The sequence below is a fragment of the Podarcis erhardii genome (genome assembly GCF_964252035.2).
Source record: "Podarcis erhardii genome assembly, chromosome: 13".
NCBI lineage: Eukaryota > Metazoa > Chordata > Lepidosauria > Squamata > Lacertidae > Podarcis > Podarcis erhardii.
The window spans coordinates 51,337,212-51,359,738 of record NC_138502.1 but is presented as its reverse complement, the minus strand read 5'-3'; the positions used below and the strand labels follow the sequence as shown (position 1 = coordinate 51,359,738).

At 42.2% G+C, this 22,527-nt stretch overlaps 1 protein-coding gene across 3 annotated transcripts; it reads right to left on the bottom strand.

Annotated features, from left to right (window-relative positions):
• Positions 1 to 607: 607 nt before the first annotated feature.
• On the bottom strand, positions 608 to 22,483 carry BRD9 (bromodomain containing 9). Of its 3 annotated transcripts, none has more exons than XM_081835559.1 (17): positions 22,319 to 22,483; positions 20,945 to 21,165; positions 19,522 to 19,654; positions 19,112 to 19,172; positions 18,419 to 18,563; positions 17,430 to 17,540; positions 16,083 to 16,198; positions 13,165 to 13,297; positions 10,761 to 10,836; positions 9,626 to 9,721; positions 8,851 to 8,983; positions 8,382 to 8,493; positions 5,646 to 5,684; positions 5,118 to 5,189; positions 2,679 to 2,781; positions 2,364 to 2,531; positions 608 to 1,447 (listed from the first exon to the last, which is right to left on the bottom strand). In XM_081835559.1, exons 1-17 carry the CDS (start codon positions 22,434 to 22,436, stop codon positions 1,350 to 1,352), a joined length of 1,935 nt encoding a protein of 644 aa, XP_081691685.1. In that variant the 5' UTR covers positions 22,437 to 22,483; the 3' UTR covers positions 608 to 1,349. The 3 variants fall into 3 exon arrangements, with proteins under 3 accessions (XP_081691685.1, XP_081691687.1, XP_081691686.1); XM_081835561.1 differs by having other exon boundaries at positions 16,083 to 16,195; XM_081835560.1 differs by having other exon boundaries at positions 19,112 to 19,169.
• Positions 22,484 to 22,527: the final 44 nt, after the last annotated feature.

Genomic DNA, 22,527 nt, shown 5'->3' with positions numbered 1-22,527 from the left:
CTCAGCCCCACTCACCTCACAGAGTGTTTGTTGTGGGGGAGGAAGGAAAAGGAGAATGTTAGCCGCTTTGAGACTCCTTAAAGGGAGTGAAAGGCGGGATATCAAATCCAAACTCTTCTTCTTCTTCTAGTCAAATGCTAAACTAAAAGTTCTGTTGTTGGTGCTCCCCTGAGCTAGGTAATTGTTTGGGAACGTTTTGTGACACAGCATTAGCCTAGAAAATTGGGATCACCACAAGCAGAAAACAGATTTGCTATAGGACTTCACATGGTCAAAGTTTTAAAGCAATTTTTAATCTTTAGTTCTCTTCACTCATTACTCATGTGTAGAGGACAAGCAGTGAAAGGGACTGCAGGGCTGTATATTTAGCCCCATCCCAAAGTTTTGCTGCTCCTTTTCTCGCTGCTGTTGGTGTACTGGACAGAACTACTTCAGTGGAGAGACTTTCTCCCCCGCAAAGTTCACAACTCTAGTTGATCACTTTCACCACACTATATTTTCCATGTGTAAAGTGTAAAGAGAGCTTCAGGCAGGTCTGTTTCTGGTACACCAAATTTCAAGTTAATGAAGAACTGGAGAACTAAGTACCAAGAACACCAGAGCACAATTGCATTGATGAGTTTTATTCATATTTACAATATTGTTAATGAACAACAAAATGATTCTAGTTTATCCATAATATAAATTGTTTAAAAAAAGTCATTTAGTGTCAAATTTCAAATTCTTCATTTAAAATTAAAGACGTGTTAAAAATCTGGATAATTTGGCAAGGGCTGAACTTTTTAAGCTGTAAATCTTCAATATTACTATTGAGGACCTGGACTGTATATAACTTTTAATCTGGCCATCTTTGCAGTGAGCAACTGGAGGAAGAGAAGGAGAAAATAGAAAGACAGCCACGGTTCTGAAATGTCTGGGTGATGTCTAAAGTCAGTCATAGAGCAGAGCCACCTTGGTATTAATAGGTCTCTGTGAGTAACACTGTATCACCACTGAAAAAATGCTCTTCCTATACGGCCATAGAGGCACACTAAATAAAAAACTTTTTAACGATTGACAGCATGATAAACAGCTGGTTAGCATTTTTTAAAATATAAATAAGGTATCTTAAATACGTAATTTGAGATTGCTTCTTCAGATCTATTGTACACACCTAAAATACCATATGAGATGGTCCAAATACCATGATATATAAACCCAAGTAATATTTACAAATATGCACGAGCATTATTATTTAGCAATCTTCATACAAAATAAAAAGGGCAAATAGAAATGCATGCTAGTCGACAAAACTACATAAATTGTTTACACAGTATAAAAAGCACAAAATAAATACAATATATGCAAGGTTAATTATTGGCATTTGTAGGTTCTGGAGACTGAAGAAATTCATAGGGGTCATGGACCATATCTTGTTGTTCTCCTACACTTAAGTGAGAAGGGCTTCCTGTGGAAAACAAGGAGAGGGCCAGAAAGGATAAATTAACAAGTTTGAAAAGCTCCATACATTCAGGAAATATATTCACAGTGCAGTTTTATGCAAGTTAACCGAGTTCAGTTAAATAGGTAAAGGATTATAGTTGGTGGTTTTTAATCATATTCTCCATCAATGATTTTAGAAATGTCAAATTTTCATTACATTTGTGGCAAAACCCCGCACCCAGCCTATCTACTTAGTCCCTTCTCTCAGAAGTGTGATTGATGTTGGGTATGAGCAGACACTTCCTGCGGTGGCCCTGAGACTTGGAATGAAAACTTGTGAATGTCATGTTCTCATAACATGAAATCAATCTTTGTAAAATTGCTTTTGGACTGTTTTATACTGCAAATAGTTTTTACGGCTGTTTAATTTCTTGCCATGTTTTCTAACAGTCATTGAAAGGTCAAATATATTCAAACAAAGGATTTTAAAATTGCAATTTTAAGTAGAAATAAATCACAGTAATGGTCCTATCTAGCAACCTATTTGTATTTGCATCCTGCCCTCCCAAGGACCTTTTGGGGCAATCTCATCTTATCACCACTGTAATTATGTGATTGTGAATACGTCAATGCAGTCAGTATCTTGGGCATCTCACAAACTACAGTGGTACCTCGGGTTACATACACTTCAGGTTACAGCCTCCACTAACCGAGAAATACTGCTTCAGGTTAAGAACTTTGCTTCAGAATGAGAACAGAAATTGTGCTCCGGCCAGCAGCAGGAGGCCCCATTAGCTAAAGTGGTGCTTCAGGTTAAGAACAGTTTCAGGTTAAGAACGGACCTCCGGAACGAATTAAGTACTTAACCTGAGGTACCACTGTATTCAATTTTAAGTGGGACTGTGAAGGCTCAGGAGCTCATGTTGTTCAACCAGATTTACCTAGGTGGTGTTGATCCCTTTCAGAAGCATTGGAGAGGGAGCTGAGGTTGGAGGACGGTCTGGATCCTACTCTGTCAGCCTGAGCCTCATGAAGGTCCTGCAGTAATTTGGTGGTTTCATCCAAGTGTAAATGATTGTCCTCATGATCAAGCTCCTTCTTTACTTTACCTGAGAAAAAAAACACATCATTCAGTGCACGCTAGACTTTTGAAGAAATGATTTAACAAAAGGGTGGCAATCTGTGGCCACCAAACTACATATAATACACTACTGAATCATACTTTCAACACTGAACGACTCTAAGAACATGCTTACCCAATGAACTCAACATGGATATATCAAGGGACACGTCTGAATATGGCTTCATAGACAAAAAATCCAAAACGGAACTAGTATTGTCTCCAATGGCTTCCCCAACCTGAAAAAAGAAGAGAAAAATGACAGCTATGCAACGTAAGTAACTGTTTACATATGGCTGCTACAGACATGACACCCCTCTCCAGTAGAAGCACATTATCAAGCAAGGCTAAGTGCACCCTTCATGACTTTCACGGGGAAGTCAAATGGGCAAACACTGGTGACCATGTTGAAAATGTGTACGGCATGGAGGAGAAAATCTTACTTTTTACATCTAATCCTGGAAACATTCCAAAAAAGGATTCACTGCTATCACCCAATACCATTGTTTACTGGTTTAAGAAGGAACTCCTAGGATTATCCTCACATCAAAAAGGAGGTTGTGGAACTGGGAAAGGTTCAGAAAACGGCAACTAAAATGCTGAAGGGGATGGAACGTCTCATCTATGATGAACCGTTATAACATTGGGGGCTTTTTAGTTTAGAGAAAGAGGGCAGAGAAAAGTGTTTCTTCCTCTCTCACGACACTAGAGTTAACATCCAAGAAGCTGAATACTGAAAGATTCAAGACAGGCAAAAGAAAGTGCTCAGACAGCGCATAGTTAAACTATGGGGTTTACTCCCACAAGACGTAGTGATGGCCACCATCTTGGATGGCTTTGAAAGAGGATTAGACAAGAGGATGCAAAGAATGCTGAATTCTGAATGCTGATGGCTGGGAATCACAGGTGGAGAGTGTGGTGGTTCTGCTCAGTCCTGTTTGTGAGCTTTCCCTAAGCATCTGGTTGGTCACTGCGAGAACAGGACGCTGGACAAGATGGGCCTTTGGCCTGATCCAGCAGGCTGCATTCCCATCACAGGAAACCATTCACTGTGACTCTCTGAACCGCACCTGCTTTACTCCTTCCTACAAGGGAAGCGGGTGGCGCTGTGGGTTAAACCACAGAGCCTAGGAATTGCCGATCAGAAGGTCGGCGGTTCAAATCCCCACGCCGGGGTGAGCTCCCGTTGCTCGGTCCCTGCTCCTGCCAACCTAGCAGTTTGAAAGCACATCAAAGTGCAAGTAGATAAATAGGTACCACTCCGGCGGGAAGGTAAACGGCATTTCCAGAGCCAGTGTGGTGTAGTGGTTAAGAGCGGTAGTCACGTAATCTGGGGAACCGGGTTCGCGTCTCCGCTCCTCCACATGCAGCTGCTGGGTGACCTTGGGACAGTCACACTTCTCTGAAGTCTCTCAGCCCCACTCACCTCACAGAGTGTTTGTCGTGGGGGAGGAAGGGAAAGGAGAATGTTAGCCGCTTTGAGACTCCTGAAGGGGAGTGAAAGGCGGGATATCAAATCCAAACTCCTCCTCCTCTTCTTCTTCTTCTTCTTCTTCTTCCATGGCTGCTCTGGTTCGCCAGAAGCAGCTTAGTCATGCTGGCCACATGACCCGGAAGCTGTACGCCGGCTCCCTTGGCCAGTAAAGAGAGATGAGCGCCGCAACCCCAGAGTCGGCCACGACTGGACCTAATGGTCAGGGGTCCCTTTACCTTTACCTTTCAAGGGCTAGGAGGAAACCAACTATGATCCCTGGGCTTAGCGTTAGATTTGAACGAGGGATTGTGCTTTGTTTTGCTCAAACAAAACATAATTGGAAACCCAAGAATGAACCTCGGCTTACCATGGAGCAAAACTAAGCACAATTCATAATGGCCAACATTCTTCAGTTCAAGGTTGCATTTCCTCATTACAAACTCAAATGCAAAAGTGTGCAAGCCCAAAAAGCAGGTGAGGTTATATTTTTGCCACTTAGCTTAATTTAGTAGGCACCTGTGTATTTTGGATGTTACCTGCCAACCCTATCCTCCAGTTAGCAGTCATCATAATGAATGAAAATTAATATTGTGATAAAGATCAAATAAGTTAATAAACAGAGCACCCTCTCCCACCATGATTTACTAATGCCTTTTTGCATGGTTTGTAATACTCATGATAAACTGAAATAAACAATTACTTAATCGTGACAGCAACAGCCACGTCAAGTGGCTTTTTAAAGATCACCCACAAACTGATGTAAAGATCTAACAATGCTCTCCAAGATTTGGATGTGAACATTTCAGGCTGTTCAGCTGCATGCTAACTTACAGGAAGCAATAAGGGGAGAGGCAGGAGAAGTATGGCTTTGATCAAACGCAAGCCCTTACGGTGTTACCAGAGTTTTCCAATGAAACCTTAATCTGCCCAAAGGAACAAGGGTGCAGCAGGACAGAGGCAGAAGTTGCAGCAGACAGGGACACCACCACTGATGTATAGCCATAAAAAAAGGTTTGGGGGGGGGGCAGGGGCTGGATTAGGCCTGTGGTCTGGTGGTTCATTAGGCCATTTACAAGGCACAGGCTAAACAAGAAATCTTACCATACTCTGCTTGGAGGCATCTGGGCAAGTATTGCGCAATTTGTGTTCTTCTTTTATGAGGACTGGTGGAACCTTAAACATCAAAGCACATTCAGATTGTTGGTAATTTACAATCTATATTCATTTTCCATTTGACATCTTTTATTTTACACCGCCAATGAAGTAACAAGAAGAAAATGTCAGCTTTCAATATCGATTATTTTTTCCTTTGGTACTTAAAAACAAATAAATCCAAAATGAAAGGAAACAGAAAATAGTACAGAAAACCCAATTTAAACAAATCTTGAGGTTTCCGAAATATCTAAATTATAGTGATTCTACGATTTATGGAACACACTGATTGCAATTCCTATTCCTGTATTTACTGTAGAATCGGAGAATAGTAATGCATCCAGTCTAATTCCCTGCAACGCAGGAATATCAACTAAAGCATATTTCAATCATATTCCCAGGGTGGTTTCCAAGAAAAAGCACACTATTACATATGAACAAGAAGGCTGGTTAAAAATAAAATGCATTAGGACTTACTTTGACTTCATCTGGTGGCTTCACTGGAATGTTTCTCCTCTGAAAACCAGAACATTAAAATGGTTCATTTTTCCTGTTTCTTTTTTTGAGTAAAGCACACTAATGGTTTTATGTGAACAAGCAGTGAGCTGGTGCATGATGCTCAAAAGTTCCCATGACTCTTCTACACCAATCTTGTTGCCACACTGTGGACAAAACAAGTCAGAGTCTGCCTTGCTGTGCTGCCTGCAGCAAGGTTTGTTTATTCAAACCAACCACGAGAACTGAAGAACAAACCTTGGTTACCGCTGGCGGGTTTTTCCACATGAAATAAACCATGAGCCTTGGGGTTTAGTCAACTTAACAAACCAGATTCTGGCTTGTTTTGTCTGTGATGTCGAAGACGCAAGGAAGAAGTGGCATGGGAACTTCTGAACTGTGTACACCAGCACTGTAAACAGTGGTTTAATGCAATGTGCAAACCAGGCCAATGAGAGAGACATCTGCAGAATAAACAGTGTTTCTATTGAATCAATCATAATTTGGATTTACTTTCAAACCAGAAATATGGGATAGGGAAGAAAGAAGATAGGAAAGAAGAGTCTGGACTAATACAGACCAACTTTTTTTAAAACACAAGCTTTGAGGATCTTCAAACAAAACAGAGAGCGGAGTTATTGTTCTTTAGTTTATTTGAAGTGTTTATACTCCTCCTTTCCAGTGATCAGTGTCCGTCAAGAAGTAGTTATTGGTGAGATCCAGTGTCATGCCAGCATATGCAAGGGAAATTCTGTTTCTGCTACTTCCCAACCCCCCAATCCGCTCTGGAGGGTTCCCAAACCATGGTGGGAAGTGTTTTGGGACTGTCTGGCAGAGACAGTGCTTGTAAGGCTCTGCTGGGCTCAGGAGTTTTCAACCAGCCAGAACCCCTCTCATACACTGCCAAGCAGCGTTTGGATACAGTTTGTTATGCTGATGGGGACTGCTCCTGGCACAAAATGGCAGAGTTTCATTGTTTAGATTGCTCTGCGGCTCATTCTGCTCCGTTATGAGCTTGTTGAATTAAGGTGCTGGAACTTGCCTCAGCTCAAGAAGAATGCAGTAGGCTAAGTCAGCAAGGTGAAGAAGTAATTTTGAATAAATAATATCAAACACGTTTTGCTGATGTTCACCATATGGTTTCTATTATCCCATGAGCCTCTGAGAAACAGAGAGACACAAAGGAAAAAAAGGGGAAACTGGAATGGACATGTCAGAACTAGACCAAATCCAAGGGAGTGAAGGACTGCTCTAAGCCCAGCACCAACGGAAAAAACAGGATTGTCCCATTATTAAAGCTAAGCAACAAAACCAGTATGCAAGTCACATTTGGTTGTAATGCCTTGGTTATTGTAGAAAAAGTATGTATCACTGTTAGCCAGGAATTAAGAAAGGCATTCTGAACAGGGAGAGGCCTGCTGAACCTCTGGAGTTTGTAGACAATATATATGGTTGCAATGTTTTTACCAATTAAAGGTCTTCCACCTAACTGAAAAAATGTGCTTCATTAAATGCAACTCTGTTTTATGATAAGATAGTCGTCTTTTCTCTCTTTCCTTCCAAGTCTAAGTTAGTCAGCTCCATCAACTTCAGTAGGTCTACTATGAGCAGACTAGTGTTGAAGACAAGCCTGAATTTAAGATTTACTGTATTTTTCCATGTATAAGACACCCCCATGTTTAAACCAACCTTATTTTTTTGAACCCAAAATTAAGGAAACAATACCCTAAAATAGAAGTGAAAATATGGATGATCTGCAGTGGCAGGTTTATCATTATTTGGGCAATTGCCTTCGAAGTTTCTAGCATGGTGCAGAAGCAAAGGCAGCGACTGGGGCAGCCCCTCGGTGGCAGCTGCTGCTGCTGTGGGGAAGCAGGCTCCCAAGCAGGAGCTGGGGGGAAGGCAGCGCCCACTCTGCGAAGGGCCATGCCATCGAGCCAACTGAGCTGAGGAAGGTGGTGAGCAGGCTGGAGGCAGGGTGAGAGTTTGAGGGGGAAGAGGGGGAAAAAAGGGAAAGAAGGGCAAGGAGAGGGAGCTGAGGCAGTTCTCAGCGGCGGCAGCTGCTCTTGCTCCGGTGGTCGAACCAGCAGAGGCTTCAGGAGGTGAGCCAGTCGCCAGCATGCAGTCGGGGGGGGGGGAGGGGGAGACAGCAGGAGGGACCGCCTCAGCCCAAATCCCGGACATATGCTTAAATATTTTTAAAATCCCCCTGGACATCAATGTTCCATGTACAAGACGACCCCCAATTTTTTACTTCTTATTTCTTTAAGCAAAAAACCTCATCTTATACACGAAAAAATATGGTACTTCTGAGTAGCTTGATTGAGAAAGCATGCTTCTCTCCCCCCGCAAAGGATTAGTTTTACAAACATGTAATATTATGCAACTTTAATTCTGACTGAAAGATACATGTGCAGCTTTTCTCATAAGAAGCACCCTCTGCAGACAATCTCTTCTGCACAGCTTTGTCACCCTGAGCCTCTGTATGCTAGATCTGAAGGGGATTGTTTGTCAAGACAAGGATTTGTGTAAGGTGTTCAAACAGTGTAGCCATATTCATGACTTCCAAAAAAAGTTTTATGGGTTTCAGGTGCTGCCACTGACCAATTCTACTGTACATAATTTGAAGATTTTAATAAAAATACTTTGAAGGGGGAACTACTGATCCCACACTAACTGTGTTAAAACTGGTTACATCTCTGCATAATGCAGACCTACCTGCTTTAGCTGATAAATAATTTTGGAATGATCTCCACCAGTGATTTGATCCAACAAGTCATCCACTATTTTTTTGCTGTAGATTCCAGAATCCTTCACAAATTCCTGCAAACTAGAAGATTTGTGACATGAGACCAGCAATTCAGTCAGCTGCATATATATTTGTAAATTAAACATAAGCACTGCAAAAAGCAAAACACATTTTGGTTTTGAAAAGCTGTCTTCCGTGGTTCTTCAAAAAAGTTGTCACCCTGATGGAATTTTAAGCTACAAATTTTTGTATGCCATTTATTCTCGCTTCCGTGTGAACTATTGTTCTTCTTTGTATATCCTAATCTTAAGCTTCTGTGCTGATGTAGTTGTCTGTTGCACCAAGATGGAAGGAGAGTATGATATAAATGACAGACAAAAGTAAACAAGCAATTAATATAATTATGTAAGAGTTCAATGTGCACGACAACTTCTTTACCTTAGGGCACACTGGATCCCAGTTTCATCTCCATATGCTGAATACAGCAGTTCCATTTCATCTGCTTTCAGATCATGAAAGATAGAATGGTGCTGCATCGAAAGTGCTGTATTAGCACTTGAAAGGAACGTGACTGGAAATATAAGGAAAATGTGTTTGAAATCCTTTTCTCAACCTCGTCCCCTTCCAAACCCAACTGCATTTCTTAGGATTTGTTTACAGATCCATGTACATCTCTTGATAATGCACGTGTGAATCAGCTATCGTAAGTCAGACACCACAAACAGAATTGTAATAATCACCCAGCTTTGACAATCATATATTGGCGTATTAAATTGAGATACAAACAAACTTGTTTGTCTTCACTCTTCCCTTTGCAGTGTGAGGAGGCAAACCAGGAAGCCTCTAAATTAACCATGGTTTTCTATTAAGCCTCAGCTGAAAAACTATGGTTTCCAGCTTCAGAACAAGCCAAGATCTTAGAAAAAAAAAGTGGTTTAATATTCTTCTGGTTCAGAGAAAACAAGGAACTACATTAATTAGAGACTTCTGGTTAAACCGAAGTATGAGTGTCCAAACATGGCCAATTACTTCTCCCAACATGATTTTTTGTTTTTTACTTGTTTGGTTTAGATATACAGTCAACTAATCAACTTCTGAAAACAACTAGTTAACTGAAATCACCTTCTTAATACTATTCGGTTCTGAATGAATGGTTTAATATGAGGACAAATTGTTTAATCCTGAAGACACGATATTTAGTTGCCTTAACTACCTTTGTGCCTTCTTTCATCTTTGAAGCCCAGGGCTGTGAAACCAGGTAATAACTTGCTTGACAAAGAACTCAGATCCACTGGATGGGTTTCTTCCTCTGTATTAAAAGGAAATGTGCATTACATTTATTTATGTAATTAATTTCTATCCTGCTTTTTTGGACACTATGTTCAAAAGGCAATGAAAAACACAAAATAATAATTATAATTAAGATAACAATCCATTTTATTATATGAGACATGCCCATGGTTGCCACGAAGACCAAGGCATCATGAACTACATGGTTGATTTGGCATGGATCTTAAAGTCCCTTCAACACATTTTACAAACCTCTAAAATCAACACGAGGAACACATATAGATAATATTCCTGAGTATGGAATTTTTTTTATCACACTCAGCAGTTATTATGTATTTTAGTCCATACACTGTATAAGCAGACAAACACAAGTCAATTTCCTCACTGATGTGCATTTTTTTCTTCAACTGAGTAAGGTGTGAGATGGCATCACATGCAGCCCTCTAGACTTTATTGCAATTTCAGCCTCTAGTTTATTTGGCTGTGGAGCAGGCACCAGCAAACAGGGAGAGGCAAAGAGGAATACAGATCTTTTTCAACACCACTGCCCAGACCATTGGGTCTTTTTCCTTCTGTCCAAGAATGTCTTACAGCCCACACTGTTGTATCACAGACTGGCAATTCATGTTTTAATTAAGCAGATGAAGATCAGGTCAAAAAAGCAGAAGATGCATTTATGCTAATTCAAATAAGAGTTTAGAGGAACATCACAGGTATCCAGTCAACAATAAGATTCCTTAGTCTTTTTTAAGACACTACTGACAAATGAAGCTTCATTTTGAAGCTATTTGTAGTATTAGCCATAAACCTTCAACCGTGTCTGTATTAAACATCCATTTTAGCTTGGGATGAGTTGCAAAATGTATTTCAGAATACACATCTTACTGTACTGTTGCAAACATTTCAACGCATATCATTACTGCTTCATATTTGTTTGGGTTGTTCAATCTAAGATGAAAGCACTTCAGAGCAAATTTAAAAAGAGAACCTAGCCATGCAGCAATAAAAGCATACCTTCAACTTTAAACAAAGCTTGCAAAAGTTAGCAAAACCATTACCTTCTGCTTCTGGATCCGATGGATTGAGTACGCTGAAGACCAAAGACCCATCACCATTCTTTTTCAGGTAGCCTATCTGTACTTTAAAAATATGGCAGAAATAGTAATTATTTTTACATTCACCAATCAAAAGCAAGCACCTATCCAGATTTTAAAACGTCAGATCCTAACAGTTTGTCTGCGCTACTGAGATCTACAACATTAGCACTGCCTCTTTTGATAGCATGTTCCAGAGCTCTGGTGACAACTGAACCTTATTTCCTTAACACCTTTATTCTCTACTTTATTCACCTATGGTTGCTGTGCAGAGCCTATGCACAGCCGTGGTGCTTAAGACAGAGTACAGCCTCCCCCTGGGCCACTCGACACTCACATGCTGGATGTGTGCCTGGAAAGGGAGTTTACAGGTACATAATCCAGTATAAGCACCTTTGAAAAAACTGCATCATCTTAAGCCTGTTCTCATAAGTGTGTTCAGAGCATTTGTGCTGAATTGTTTAATAGGCTAGATCTGATTCATCAGAAGGCTACAATCTTTTATTTTTATCTTCCCATAGTGCCAAAATGGAGAACCTTATCAACTTTTGGTTGCCCCAATCTGGAGTATTACATGAAGCTATTTAGTGTATTATTACTTTTATATTGTCCTTTTCTTCCAAGAAGCTCAAGGTGCATACTTCCCCTTCACTTATTTTATCTCCACAATGATCTCATGAAGTAGGCTATTATGAGAGATTGTGATAGGCCCATTGATGAAGCTCTGAACCCTCACCCCCCAGGTCCTATCCTGACAGCACTCTGGATCCATTAGTTTAAATAACTAATATTATTAACTTATTACCATTGTTAACTTATTAAAAGCTTGGGGTGGTGGTGGGGTTCACCAAGGTAGATACTGAGGAGCAAGTGGGGTCTGGAAACTGTGCTCTGGAAATTTAACAGCCATAAAGCAATCACATGTGAAACTTAATTATTAAATTTATATACTGCCCTTCATCCGAGGATCACAGTGTAAAAACCCAAAACACAGTTTAAAAGGCCAGAGATGGTTTAATCAGCCAAAGGCCTGGGTGAAGAGGAATGTTTTCACTTGGTGCCTAAAGAGATGTAATGATGGAGCCAGGTGAGCCTTCCACATATGGGGAGCCACTGAGTGCAGAAAAGGTCTGTCCCCATGTTGCCACCCTCCAGACCTCTCATGGAGGAGGCAGGCATAGGATGAGTGCCAGGTCTGGGTCACTTCACATGGGAAGAGGCAGTCCTTAAAATATACAGTGGTGCCTCGCAAGACGAAATTAATTCGTTCCGCAAGTCTCTTCGTCTTGCGAGTTTTTCGTCTTGCGATGCACGGTTTTCCATAGGAATGCATTGAAAATCAATTAATGCGTTCCTATGGAAACCGCCTTCCCCCGACCTCTTCTGGCGGGCGGCATTTTAAAATCGCCCGGGACAGCGGAGGACTTCTCCGCTGTCCGGGCGATTTAAAAGCCCCTGGGAAGGCAAGCAGGGGGGACAAAGACTTTTGCCCCCCCGCCTGCCTTCAGAAGAGGTCCAGGACAGGCTTCGCGGACCTCTCCGCAAGCAGCGGGAGCGCTCCTTGCGGAGAGTTGCCAGCGCGCCCAGGCTTCGCGGCCCCGCCGCCCGGCTTCGGGACATCGTTCCGATGCCAGGCGGCGGCGGGAGGCTTTCTCGCCCCGCCGCCCGGCATCGGGACGATGCCCCGAAGCCGGGCGGCGGGGGAGGCTTTCCCGCCCCGAAGCCGGGCGGCGGGGGGAGGCGTTCCCGCCCCGCCGCCCGGCTTCGGGACATCGTTCCGATGCCGGGCGGCGGGGGGAGACTTTCCCGCCCCGCCGCCCGGCTTCGGGACATCGTTCCGATGCCGGGCGGCGGGGGGAGACTTTCCCGCCCCGCCGCCCGGCTTGGGGAGATCGTTCCGATGCCGGGCGGCGGGGGGAGACTTTCCCACCCCGCCGCTCGGCTTCGGGACATCGTTCCGATGCCGGGCGGCGGGGGGAGGCGTTCCCGCCTCGCCGCCCGGCATCGGGGCATCCTTCCGAAGCCCGGCGGCGGGAGGAGGTGTCCCCGCCCCGCCGCCAGGCTTCGGAGGAGGTCCGAGGACAGCGGGGAAGACGAGCTGCGCTTCCCCACTGTCCCGGAGATTTCCCTATGGGCTGTCGTCTTGCGAAGCAAGCCCATAGGGAAATTCGTCTTGCGAAGCGCCTCCAAAACGGAAAACCCTTTCGTCTAGCGGGTTTTCCGTCTTGCGAGGCGTTCGTCTTGCGGGGCACCACTGTAATTAAGGTATCAGATGCCACACAAAAAATGCTTATTCAATCTGATGAGGACATTGTTTCTGGCAATGTTAAGCAACGAAAAAATGGAAACTTGGATCAAGCGGCACGACCTTGCTGTTTGGGAGACATCGACTGATCCGGTCCCGAGCTTCATCTGCTGCATGTTCCACCAAAGCCAGAACGTGCTCTTCAGCAGTGCTGTCAGTCAGGCTGCATGCATTGCCTTCTGGTTCAAATATGCAGCTACAAACAAGTTACAAGTTGTGCAATAAATATGAAATCATGTCTACTTTTCTCCAAGTAATTTCTAGGCAACAAATTATGACGGTGAACTAATTGTGGGCATTCTCCAGGGTTAACCAGAACTTTCTTATTATTATGTGTATTAGACACAGGCTCCGCTTACCAAATACAGTGTGTTCCCAAGAAATCATTTGTTAGGTGAGGGTTCGCTTAATAAGTTCAGTTTCCACTGATTCCTACGGTAAAAATTCTAATTCATGATCTCTCTCCCTGCTCCCATAATGGTTTCTTCCATGGTTTCTTTTGCAGCCAACCAAGACAGACATAAAGGAGAAACTGACTTGTCCAATCTCTCCCCCCGCCCCCACACTCCATGGTTTCTGCCCCCAAATGCCTGCCACTGTACACAAACAAGTACAGAAGGGGGCAAACTCTGGCTGTTCAGATGCCTGAATCAGCTGTGCATGTGTAGTGAGGTCTGGGCATAACTGTGTTCCGATACGTGAATTTGTAAATAGCAAGCAGGCTGATAGTGAGACCTGTGTGTACAATGTCATTTATGTACGTTTTTAATAGGCATGCAAGGGATTATACAATGTACATCATTAGCCAGTGCACAGCTTTTTGTTTCAGCTTAAGAACCTAAGAATTGCATTGCTGAACCAGAAGCTCCAACTAGTCTAACTTTCAGTTTCCAACAAGGACCAGCCTGATGTCCCTGGGAAAACAAGCACAGGATGAAGGAGATGTCCATATTCTACTCCTAATTCTCTAAAAAGCAGGTCTCACTTTTGCTTACGAGCCAAATTTGAGCCTGGACCCCATTCTATCCTAATGAGAATTATGTCTCATTTAGCAGATTTGCTGTGGCATAAACTGCCCACTCTGTCAGATACCTTGTGTATACTCCCCAGCCACCCCCCTTCCCTGATTTTGTCTTAAGGGGTGATTGGAGATACACATTTCTCACAACTGCAAGGTCAATAAAAATCAGTTGTGTTGTTTACAAAAATCAATTTTTCTTCAGCCGTCAGTTAGAAAAATAATTTTGTTTAAGGTGTAAGTAATCTGACTTCAAATAATAATAAAAATTTTTATTTATATCCCGCCCTCCCCAGCCGAAGCCGGGCTCAGGGCGGCTAACAACAATAAAATAGTACAATATTCTAAAAACATTTCATTATAAGAATTAAAATCAAATTGTTGGCAACCATTAAGCTAAAATTCTGTGGAGATTGCCAAAGGAGGGAGTCAGGCTGTGCCCTGACCAAAAGCCTGGTGGAACAGCTCTTATTGTCTTGCAGGCCCTGTGGAAAGATGTCAAGTCCCGCAGGGCCCTTGTCTCTTGTGACAGAGCGTTCCACCTGATTGGAGCCGCAGCCGAAAAAGCCCTGGCTCTAGTTGAGGCCAGCCTAACCTCCTTTTGGCCCGGGACCTTCAGGATGTTTTTATTTGAAGACCTTAAGTTCCTCTGTGGGACATACCAGGAGAGGCTATCCCGTAGGTACAGCCCGTAGGTCCTAGGCCATATAGGGATTTAAATGTTAAAACCAGCACCTTAAACCTGATCCTGTACTCCACCGGAAGTTACAAGTTAATATGCTTAAATGAATATAGTACTTCAGCTTTTAAAACAGAATCCATGACCATCTTATCAAACACCAACTCAAATAAAGATTTTCTATGTAAAAGAACCATGTAGGCAAGCATTAAATATATGGTACAATAGATGCCGTATTTATTGTTCTGTTCCCTATATAGGCAAATATTGTATCTATTATTTTACTACTACTACTGGACACAAGTTCAGCAATTTAAAGTCTTGATAGCTTCAGAGAGGAGGAGAGAAAGGGAGTGAAGTCCATGCTTTATTCTCCTATATAAACCATAGGCATGCATAACTTTGGCATGTGCTGGGAGTGGGAAGGGCATGGTTCCAGAACATGAAGATGGTCATTTAAAAATATTGCTCTGATGGGCCAAAAAACTTTATGCCCTTTGAGCTGTAGAAGGAAAGCAGTGGGTCGCAAAATATGCTTTGTATCAGCCCCCATAATACAAAGAACAGGATCTTACACCCTTTTATAAGCCCAGGGAGTGCAGTAAAGAGGAGGCCACTGCTGGCTTCAGGGGAAATGGTACCACTGCCCTCCAACAGCAGTCAGGTCAGCAGCAGCAGCTACAAGACAGCCTGAGGGAAAGTTCAAGCTCAGGGAAGAATCTGCAATGTAGCCAGCATCACTGTGCACTCAGAAACATTATGGGAATTAATGGTGCTCTTGGAGGGGCAACTGGAGGGTATTGGGATCTGAGAAGACAACATCACAGAAATGGCCTCTGCTGTGTTAAGGCTGAGGCAGGGCACAATGAAATTATTAAGTGCCTCAAAAGAAAAAAAATGAGCACATATACTATCTTTATTGTACTTTTTGCACTGTTCTACAATCCTTAAAGAAGTGCAACTTATACTGCAACTTGTACGGTTGCCTTACAAATGAAAATCAAAACACATCTTGTTTGGGTCACAGTAAAATGCCAAACTAAGAGATTTTCAAACAGATTCATCAACAGTTTGGAATTGGTTTATCCAAAACTAATTTGATACCTAAATACCTCAACAGCTGCCTGACATACCTTGGAAAATGTGTGGCTGCAATGGGGAAAAAATCTGTGACTGCCTAAGTACGCTGAAATCTCAGGAAACTCAAGTCTGCTTCATATCAGCACAATTCAAATTTGTAATTAAGATACACAAAAGAGAAAAGCATTCCATCTGTATCATTACCTAATGACTTCTTTACTTGGCTTTTTGGATTTCTTGGTAGTCTCTACGTGAACAGGAACAACTTCGGGCACAGGTTCCTCAACAGCTGGGTCTTCGTCGCCCAAAAGAGCTGCCTGCTGAGAAAAATCCATGTCCTGCATAAACGACATGCTGCGCTTCAAAGCTAACAGCCGTTCCTAGAATTAGAAAGGACAGAGCAGCAGGGACTTGACACCTTTCCCTCATAGCCAAGGTGCTATGATGATGGGATGGGATGGGAATGGCCATGGCTTTGTGCCTAAGAGCTACACCTTCAATGATGATGCAACATGATTCAGTCATGGCAGCACGACACCAGAATATCTGCAACCTAGGGAAAAAAAGACCATCACCTACCTGAAAAGTGGAACTTACCACAATCTTCCTGCAGAACAGGCTAGAAGCAGTAGCTCATATGATAAATCAGTTGTTTGACTGCTTTTAATATGGCACTAGTACACCTTAATGTAAAGTATACATAAATCCATCTCCTACCTTAAGTATTTCCCTTTTAATGTGCTTCTTTCTTAAATTTTAGGTGAGGAGTGAGGGGAGGGCCTGTTTTCTGCTAAGAAGGGGACTAAGGATTTATGAATTGTATTTCATAACCATAAAACATTTCAACAATGTTTTAAAGGAAAGCATGTTTCTATACATCACGTTGATGTTTAACATGCTTGGCTTTCCAAAAGAAGTTTCAGAATTTATGTATTTCTCACTTGTAAACAACTTAAGCAAGTCCAATGAACTTAAAAGGTAAAATGGAAAAATTTGCTTCCATGCTGGAAGTTTCTGTTCAAAGTCTCCAACCTGAATCCAAATCTTACCAGGGTTATCTACCTTAAAAGGTGAGCGATTTAAAATGGAAATGTCCTTCTATATAACATGCTATGGGAATGTCATATTTCTGTAGGAGTGCAGAATGTGGTACTGGGCACAGAATTCAGCTTCCTCATAATTTCAGCTTTTCGTTTCGTTCTTTTTTAAAAGAGCAATGTGGTTGTAAGCATTTATGCAAAAGTGTGTGGCAATGTCTGGAGATTCCTAGAAACCCATGCGGTATCTAGTGGCGACAGGGTGGGGCTTCAATATCCTACACAGCAACTTCTCTCTTTCCATACCTAGAAGCAGAATATATTATGCATTTTCCCCTAACAGTGCTTTATTTGTATAAAAGTGCAGATTTACTGTTTTTGGTTTTTTTTAAGCCCAGGGCATAAGAATACAGCAGCCACGTTATACAGATGAAATAATCCTTCACTTTGACCCACTATACTAGTTTAACGTGCACATTTGGTCTCATCATGTTCACTTTCATAGCTGTCTTACTTTGCTCATCATCTTAAAGCCTGTATGGAGGATCTTCTTGGCCAGTTTGTAGTACACAGTGTCTGGTCTGTTGTATGTCATTGCGTTGTCACACATCAGCTTAAAATCTGCCTGAAAAACATGAACATTACCATATTTTGCAGTTGTGCAGTCACAGCCATGCCAGGCCAAATTCAACAGAATGTTCAAATGAACAGTACAGCTGGTGAATATCAACCAACTATTTCTCAGGTGACTTGTAAGGGGCCCTGGTCCCTTTCGGTTTCCTAGGGAGAACAGTGAAACCAGAAAAGATTAGATCACAATGTTGCTGCTCTAGGACTTTGAACTGATTTAACTGATCAGGGCTTTAACATTTATGCCAAACTTTGCAGAATGCTTTGCTGTTTAACACAAGGAGCTGGCTGGTTCACTGATATTCTCTCTCAGGACTTTTAAAACCTGGTTCTCACATGAAATTTTAAGCCTGCATTAGGAATATTCCTCTTCAGGCTGCAAGGGGGAGGTAGAATTCATCCACAGAGAAAACTAGCGTGTTGCATGCATACGAATTTTCTATAGGCCAGAAATTCATTTACATGGAATAGCGCTTGTTCATATGAATGCCCACACGTAACTTAGTGTAAGACAGACAAAGGCTCCCCTCTTCACTGGCTGCTTGCAAGGACTAGACCATAGAATTGCAAATCTATTACAGGGCAAGCTGTCACACAATCTGTGATCTGCTAAAACAAGTACAGCCAGTATTGTTTTATGGCCTTTCATGTGCTTGGTAAATCCTGCTTTTGTTGTGCACAACCTGCTCTGGGGGTATCACATAAAAATTATGTGATTTTCACACTGGAATAACAGGATTGCTGCCCACTCACGGGAAATGCTAGATAGAACCATTTCTGAAGGTATTTACACGATCTACCACCTCTATTGACCAAATATAATAATTAGCAATTCACACTGTGAAAAGTTTTATCAAATCTCTATTAATTCACCTTGAATTCTGTTACTGACTTGTACTCATTTGCTGCAATTTTTTCTTTCATAGTGCCAAAATCCATAGGATGCTTTATTATCATGGAATATCCAGGAGCAATGGCATCCGTGACTGGAAAAGCAAAAAACCCGTGAGGATCTTTCCTATAAAAGGGAAACACATACATATAGGGAATGTTATATTTGGGGATAAAATCATGTATGTATGTGTATACATATAGTGTGTGTATATACACACCCCAAGCACCCATGTAAAACAAATGCCACCACCTGTCTTGCTTCATTATGTTTTTTCCGCATTTGGCAAAATATGTAATATGAAGGGCAGTATAGAAACGTAATCATAATAAAATAATAATAATCAGCCTATTTGTATACAGCTTGATATCTGAAATGCATGTGACTTCAGGACTTTCTGTATTAGCAAGTAATCACCAGGGTAAGCTGTATAGAAACATCTGTATATACCAACATGAGCTGGTGCTAAAAGTGAGGGGGCGTACACTCCAGCGCTTTAGCAGCACTCCAGCGCTTTAGCACATCTATGTACACATCTTACATTATTGAGTACCAATCTTAAACTAATTAGATATTATTAAGCAGTGATGTTGGTTTTCCAGAAAGCTTTGAAACACATACAACTCCCCATTTGCGTGGGGGTTGCGTTCCAGGTCATTGTGCATCATTCTTACCTCTGTAACTGGCGAAGAAAATGTTCCAACAATTGCTGAATAGGTGTGCTCTCGCTTTCTGCTATAATTCAATGTAAGGAAAAGCAAATGATCACTCCTTTGAAAGTTCCTGCCACCTGCATATCACAGCTCTAAAATGATAAAGATGCTATCGCTACAAAATAATATAACCACTATTAATCCTGGTTTTTGGCACAAGACAGTAAAACACACATTATATTCTGTGGTTGGCCTTTCTGAAAATGATAGAGGAATATTAAGGATAACACAAGAATCATATGAATTTCTATCCACATGAATAAACTGCATCCATAACCAAAGAAGGGGCTGAGAGCAAGCAAGAATCCGAGAAGTGTTTTCCTACGCTATACAAATCTTTATATCAGTTTCAGATGTCACTGACAACGCACCTGGCTGTGTTCTACAGGCTCGGACTGGACGATCAGAGGGCGGCTCAACCTCTACCTTCTTCCCAGGATCAAAGTCATCTGTTTCACCCTCAGTATCACATTGTTCTTTCTCCCTTTTTCTTTTCTTCTCTTCCTGATACCAAAGAAACAGAAATGTAAAAAAGACAGTCAATATAACTTCTTCAGGTACAAATGAAAGAATAACATATTCACGCAAAATCATCACTGAAAGTAGTCTTTTGTGACATTAAAAATTCAGGATACTTAGCAATGGGAAAACAGATTCCAAATGCTTAGGAAAACAGGATCTTTAAAAAAAGTACATGGGTTATTGTCATTTGCATTTGTCATCCTGCTTTTATTTAGCTATTTTATTTAGCTTACTGTTTTTGTATGTACTGCAAGCCGCCCAGAGTGGCCGGGGAAAACCCAGACAGATGGGCGGGGTATAAATAGTAAAATTATTATTTGTTTTGTTGTTGGTTTTCAAGAGTGTGTTGGAAAATGGTTATTCAAAATTTGAAGAGCTGCTGAAGAAACAAGCAAACTACATAAAGTAGTAGCACTAAGTCATTTAGGGCTTTAAACGCTAATGTGAGCACCTTGAATTGGGTCCAGAGACAACCTAGTAACCAATGCAATGGTTTTGAAACAGGGGTTATAAGAATTCTAAAGGAAACCCCAGGCAGTAATCTGGTTGCTGCATTTGGACCACTTGAATATGCCAAGTTGTCTTAAAAGAGCAGTCTCACAGCATACCTTGCAATAATCCAATTGGCTTTTATTGGCATAAATTTAAACAATAAAATAATAAAATCATCCAAAGTCATCCAAATACATTAATCCAAACACATACAATATATAAAAGACTAGATAGCCACCACTAAATAAATCAGGAAACTTTAGCTCTAGCTTTAAAGATCTCGTCTAAATACCCTGAAACAATCTTGGTAATTTCAGTAGTATCATCCCTCAACAAATATTAGATTACAGACTCTTTGTATATTAATATTTTAAGATGTAAGGGTATCACTAGGTGATCTCTGCGAAGGGTGTGCTGTATTATATCTGGTGGTTTCTTATTACAAGAGCAGAATTTGTTCTGGAAGGGGATTTTGAAACCTTCTGAACAAAACAGATGAGGTGAATGCATTTCGATGAGCTTGCATAAAAACTCAGCGATGCGATGGAATATTTAAATTATAAAAGTAATTAGGCGTTACAATGGAGTTTACTCTGTATTCTGGACTCTTAAAAATTCTCATCCTCTGCCATTGCTTCACAACAGTTGTAAGGAATAGCTTAAAAAGCTCTGGAGTTGTCACACAAAAAAAATGCATTTGTTCAAACTGATAGAGTTTTCACAAGGTAATGTTTTAAAGCTTTGACCAGTATCTCTGAAAATAAGTCAATGACTCATTACCTTTCTTTTCCGTCTCTCCTCATCATCAAGATGCTTTTCTTTCTCTTTGTCAGATTTCTTCTTCTTCTTCTTTTTCTTCTCCTTATGTCGCTCTCTCTCATGGTCTGATCTATCATCATAATAACTGGAATCGTGGCCTGATCCTGAAAGTTCTGTCACTTCACTTCCACCAACTTTCAAAACCAACTTCAATGGCTTTTCCAAGGGCTTATCCACATAATCTAAGAAGGTGACAACAGCAAATAAGTGAAAAGCAATAAATAAATAAACAGTATCAAACTAGTGCACCAAACGTTCAGCAGGAATGCTGATCACATAAGCCTTAAGAGCAGATTATGATGCTAAAAGCAGGTCTGAAGAGAATGTGCACCGATATCCTCTGTGAGGAAGAAGGTGGCACCTACCCCCCTTCAACAAGCGTGCGAGAGAAAAACAACAGTATGTGACTGTTTTAGCCAAAGTGGCTAAAAGCAAGATAAAGTTTATTAATTTATTATAGCATATATGGTTTTGTGTTACATACATAAAAAGGTAAAAGGTAAAGGACCCCTGACAGTTAAGTCCAGCTGCAGACGACTCTGGGGTTGTGCGCTCATCTCGCTTTACAGGCTGAGAGAGCCAGTGTTTGTCCGGAGACAGTTTTTCCGGGTCATGTGGCCTGCATGACTTCTGGCGAACCAGAGCAGCGCACGGAAACGCCGTTTACCTTCCCGCCGGAGCAGTACCTATTTATCTACTTGCACTAGCGTGCTTTGGAACTGCTAGATGGGCAGGAGCTGGGACAGAGCAACGGGAGCTCACCCCGTCATTTATTTGTACGCCGCCTTTACGGAGTTCAGAAAAAAACACACGTAACTACGGCATAACAAACAATAAATTGAAGATTAAAATACGCAAAGCCAGGTTGAGCGATTGCCACATAAAACACAACAAAATATAGAATCATAGAATCATAGAGTTGGAAGAGACCACAAGGGCCATCGAGTCCAACCCCCTGCCAAGCAGGAAACACCACCAGAGCACTCCTGACATATGGTTGTCAAGCCTCTGCTTCAAGACCTCCAAAGAAGGAGACTCCACCACACTCCTGGGCAGCAAATTCCACTGTCGAACAGCTCTGACTGTCAGGAAGTTCCTCCTAATGTATGAAATAAAGATGCCAAGAAACCAAGAGCAACAGCCCCTCCCCCATTTGAAAACCCGACAAATGCATAAATAATTGGGGGGGGGGGAGAAGGGAATGGGCAGCTTCCGTGGCGGCTTCTGGCCTCCCTCACAGGGGTGTTGTGGGGACTGAGGAACTGGGGCGGGAGGGGGAGAAAGGCAATGAATAAACACATAAAGAAATCCGCCCTCCGCCCTCCTCCCACCCACCGTCATAGGCGCCGCCGCCGCCGCTTCCTCCCCCTCCGGGGGCGGCGACGACGGCCGGGGCGGGCGCGGACCTCCACTCCGCCTTCTCCGCCTTGTGCTTCTTGTGCTTCTTCCCCATAATCGCCGCGCCTCGAGGGCGAGAGGCCAGGCAGGAGGCGGAGGGGAAGGGGGCGTGGCCGGAAGTGACGGAAGGGCCCCGGCCAGGAAAG